Source organism: Heliconius melpomene, chromosome 15 (genome assembly GCF_056956725.1).
Source record: "Heliconius melpomene rosina isolate 202511_hmr_F chromosome 15, ASM5695672v1, whole genome shotgun sequence".
NCBI classification, from domain to species: Eukaryota; Metazoa; Arthropoda; class Insecta; order Lepidoptera; family Nymphalidae; genus Heliconius; species Heliconius melpomene.
The window spans coordinates 6,271,023-6,276,078 of record NC_140403.1 but is presented as its reverse complement, the minus strand read 5'-3'; the positions used below and the strand labels follow the sequence as shown (position 1 = coordinate 6,276,078).

Below are 5,056 nucleotides of genomic sequence, written 5' to 3'. Positions count from 1 at the left end.
GATGGCGATGACTGGCAAGCGTGCAGACAACTCTTGCCTCGTGGTACCTACGCCAATTGTGAACTGAGTTTATTTGTTAACTAGCCACGCGCTCGGAAACAATTGACGGTGTTTCACTGTTAGCCTCTGCAGATAAGATTTAAATGTCCGTTCTAGGTACATACGTTTACAATAACAGCAAAAACATACATTGTTATTGTCAACGACTCTATATTTTCAATATGAAAAGAAATCAGCAGTTTTGCTATTATCTTTGATGAAATGTTTTTCCTGCCTCATTAATATTAAGATGGCCTTGTATTTCTGAAATAATTGACAAGATTTATTTGATGCGATAAATCATCTATACTATAATACAAATCACTACACCGTACTCATTAGAAGTGAGACCGTTTTTTTAAATGTCAACGTCTTGTTGGCTTGCATAACCAGCTAACTAGACTGAATGTAATCATGCTGGTATTAACTAAGCAATTTTTGTACTACAGTTTTTGGTTTATATTGTAACTTTTTCTTAAAACAGCTTTAAGGACTTAGACTCCCGCGTACTCGGCAGTAAGCAAAGAAAACCTAATCAAGTGGACTCTCGGTTCTCCGATGCTCGGTTCTTCCGTGATTATCACTAACTCGTATCCGGGTGGAAAGAGTGTCTTGAAAGTGTATTTGTTCTCTCTCCCTACTCTGCAATTATAGAAAAAGCGTAAGGATGCACAAAAGCGGTCAAGTGCGAATCGGACTCGCCCACCGCAAGTTCTGCATCAATTTCAGGTTTATGGGTGGGGAAAAATAGCACCTTACAATAGAAATATAAGTTTATAATTATTATTTTTAATTAAATGTCTGTTTGTCAATTTTCGCTTTTCGGATTTTTTTTCTTTATTTGTTTTGGAAGTTCTTATTTCGAGTCAAATTTCGCAACTGTAGGCCCACGGGAAGTACCCTATGGTTTTGATACAAAATGTAGCAAAACGATTAGTAAATGCTCCTATGTTTTGATTGCGTTGACTTAGAAGCTTGATTATTTTCTGTGATTATTCATATAATTATACTGTACTTTTCGCATACCAACGCATTGCTTAGCGTGATATTGGTTCGCATATAGTAGTTGAGTCGGGAGGAACTAAAGTGGAATTTGTCTGACAAAGCGAACGGGATGCTGGCGGCCAAGGTAACACTTACAATCTATTGTTTGGCTATCAAGGCGTAGATACTTATTTTCGTATAGTTACATAAGAAAGACTTAACATTGCAAAAATAATATTAAAATAGTGTTGTATAAATTTATTTTTTAACAACATTTACGTACATATATAATAACTTACAATTAACTTACACAGATAATATTAAGAAAATATAATAATATTAAGATGACAGGAATTTGAAAAAGGAATAAAAACGAATTACCTACAATTTGTCAAATCAAATATTTAAGGAGGATTATGTAGAGCCTAAATTTTGAAAATTCAATGATAATACTACATATATTTTATATAAAAAAAATATATTAATATATTTTTAAGCACAAACTATTAGTAACATTCCCCCTTACAACAACAATTACGTCCTCCAACGTGTCAGAACAAGACTGATCGCTGTTGCTCGATCAAGAGCGACGCTATTATCGAATTAGGTTCCCTGTTCGTCATTGCCATTGCTCTTTCGACTGTCACGGCCGATGCTCATTTCAGTCGGCCTCAGGTGCATCCCGGGACCCTGCTGGAAATGAAAAAATCTATTTGACACTCCATTAAATTGTTTGTTGAGGCCAGTCGTTGCGTAAGAGCACAAAGTGTGACCGTAAACGACTGGTTGTGGGTTCGATCCCCGCTCAAGGAAATTAAATATTTATTTAAAAGTATATTTCCATTTCTTTGCTCTGGTGGCGGGGCAAAGCGCGGCGTTGAATTCCGCCATTCGGCGCGCAATGCCTCCATTTTTTTTTGAAATTGAAGAACGGATTGTCTTAAACACTAGGTTCCCTCTACCTACCCCGCTATGTGCGGGATACAGCGTGAAGCTGATAGCTGCAATCACCAATCAAATGTTTTAGATCCATTTGAATGGGTCGCGGTGCTAACTTTGATTCGAGATAAACGGCTCTTGGTATTATTAATTTATCATTTAGAAAGCGTTAAGTCTCGCAATTGCAAATTTCAATTAATTGTCTTAATAATTTTAATTTCAGTGTTTGTATTAAAATTATTTGCTTCATAATATCAATGTGTTTCTCTTCTTATTCTGTTGTTATAGGTACCTACTCCTGAGTGCAGGAGATGTTAAAAAATTATATGAATTTGATTATAATTTCATGTTATTTTTCATTTGATTTTTTTTATTTATTTGAATTATTTAACATTTGTCATTTCAGAGATTATTCTATACTAGTACTAGTAGTTATTAAAATTATATCTGGAAAAAATATCACTAGTATTCTTGATATGTGTATTTTTTTCGCTTTTTAGAAATAATTATATCAAAAGATAAATGAACATAAGCATCTATGTAACAAAAAGTACAAACGTAATAGCTACATGTTCCTTATCGGTAAAACAAATGACACACTCTACGCCTAGATACGGAAGTCTACCAGTGATCTCGTTTTTTAACTTTGAATGTGTTGTAATTAAGAGCTGAGCATCTTAAAAATAATAAAAGGCCGAAAAGTTAAAATGACCCAGACAGAAGCTCACTCAAGTAATTGTCATCATACACTCTGCCGGTACCGAAGGTAAGATAGTGGCATTTTAGTGTTTATATTTTTTTATGCGTAGTCCAAAGTTCTCTTCCTAAAGCATATTGTACGACACTACTAAAACTGTAGACAACGACTAGCATTACTGAGAGTTCTCAATGATGCTTTTTCTTCTTAGTCTTTGGCTAGAATTAGTTTTGATATAAGATTGATTTATGATTAACCTATATTTCTCACTCACTATTCTAAGCCCATCCCTATAAATAGAAGAATTTAGGATGACTTAACATACGTTATTAATTTTTATTTTTATTCATTTCAGACATATGGAAAATCGAAGTTCTATACGGCGTCAAAATCAACGAGTAGTACACAAATCTGGAGAGTTCAATATTGTCAAACCAAATAGTACTAAGCATGTATTTTCCTTCATAATTTCCAAATTCATAGATACTCAGTGGAAGTGGTGCATTCTTATTTGTATTGCTATATATATTATAAACTGGTTGATATTTGCAGTGATTTGGTGGTTAATTCTAGAGTTACACGGTGATTTTAAAACTGAAGATTTGCCTCAACCGGGCAATACAACAGCATGGAATCCATGTGTGAAAGAAATTTACAGTTTCACTTCAATATTTCTGTTCAGTATCGAAATACATACAGCAGTTGGATATGGCAAGAGAACTATAACATTAGAGTGCCCGTCAGCAGTGTTCACAATGTGTATAGAAAGTATTGCAGGACATATTACAAAATCCGTAATAATTGGAATAGTCTTCGCTAAACTAACGAAACCCAAATACAGAAGAAATACTTTACTGTTTTCCAAAAATGCTATCATCAATCAAAGAGATGGATATCTTTGCCTTTTATATAGGTTGGGAAATATAAGAAAGTCTAGAATAATATCTCCATCTTTAAAGGCATTTTTAATTCGATATGAACGAAAATCTGATAATAATGTATTAAATCCTGAGCAAATTGAACTTAACGTAAAAGTTGATGGGAGCGATGATATTCTCTTTATATTTCCAATAACGATTGTACATAAAATAGATGAAAGCAGTCCACTTTATAACATATCAGCAAAAAATATGCTAGAACTAGATTTGGAGATACTTGTCGTTTTTGAAGGCATAATTGAATCCACTGGTCAAACTGTGCAAGCCATATCGAGTTACACTACTCAAGAAATTTTATGGGGTCGCCGCTTTTCACAATCCGTTTATTTTGATAAAAGGAAACAGGGGTTCGTGGAAAATTTTGGTAAATTTAATGAATCATATAGTGTGAACACACCTTTATGTAGACCAAGTGACCTCGAACGTTATAATGAAAAAAGAAAAACATTACTTTTACAAAAATATCTTTTACACTTACGTGATTTTGTTTAAGCATCCCAGCCGATTATAAACAAAATTATAAAACTGGCTTCAAATGCGGATGTAAAATTAATACTAATTTCCGAAGTTCCATAATATCTTGGTACATTGATTTCATGGCCAACATTTGTATTTCTAGGGTACATATTTTTAACTTCACTTCCGTTAATTGTCTTGTACAAGTTTTTATATCTTGGTCTAATTTAATATTTTTTTTATGATTAATATCTAAATTCTCTTTAGAGAAATTAAGTATAGTCATTTTTGCACATATATAAGTATATTCAATTGAAATATATGACACTTGAGAAAACTAACTTGGTTATTTTTATTGCAATATAAAAATGTATTAAAAGATAAGCTTTTGTAATCAGACCAATGACCGAGGAATCAAGAGATAAAATTATATTCTATGGTAGGCTTGAACTCCAACAAGAAAGTATTTAATTTAAACCTAATGGTCAAATATCTTTTATATTTGACCATTAGGTTTAAATATATAATTATAATGGTTACTTAAATAATTTTACAAAAATAATTTTATTTTAATTTTACCTTAATTTTTTTTTATTTAAAATGTATAAACATAATTTCTTTAAAATATAATAAACACATTGAAGTAACTGCTTTGAAATTATTGTCAATTTTAAAATTATTATTCACAATTAATATTAATTTAAAAGTCGATATTTTCCTTTTTACGTGAAAATCCTGTTTTAAATTGTACTTAACTAGCACACCTATAAACCATAAGAGATAAAGATAACAACAAAGGACAGTCACAGTCAATATCTTTTTACAATGTTGCCATATGTAAAATTTAAGAATGTTAAATAATTTTTATTAGATATATATCATATTTGGTTGAAATCAATACAAAATAAAATATTAGAACATATATATTAGTATATTATTGGTATTTATTAATTGTTAAACAATCGATCGATAAACTTTCTTAGTGACGTTCAATTTGACCAAC

At 31.6% G+C, this 5,056-nt stretch overlaps 1 protein-coding gene across 1 annotated transcript; it reads left to right on the top strand.

Annotated features, from left to right (window-relative positions):
- The first annotated feature begins 2,628 nt into the window (after window positions 1–2,628).
- Window positions 2,629–4,089, top strand: LOC146531491 (inward rectifier potassium channel 2-like). The gene is made up of 2 exons (XM_085198393.1): window positions 2,629–2,728; window positions 3,015–4,089. The coding sequence occupies exons 1-2, from the start codon at window positions 2,670–2,672 to the stop codon at window positions 4,087–4,089; spliced, it is 1,134 nt and encodes a 377-aa protein (XP_085054519.1). The 5' UTR covers window positions 2,629–2,669.
- Window positions 4,090–5,056: the final 967 nt, after the last annotated feature.

What these genes read in the sequence shown, in the direction of transcription:
- LOC146531491 (XM_085198393.1), top strand. Translation starts at nt 2,670, where the DNA reads ATGACCCAGACAGAAGCTCACTCAAGTAATTGTCATCATACACTCTGC. An exon ending in ACACTCTGCCGGTACCGAAG is followed by an intron (nt 2,729 to 3,014) that starts GTAAGATAGTGG and finishes TATTCATTTCAG; the next exon opens with ACATATGGAAAATCGAAGTT.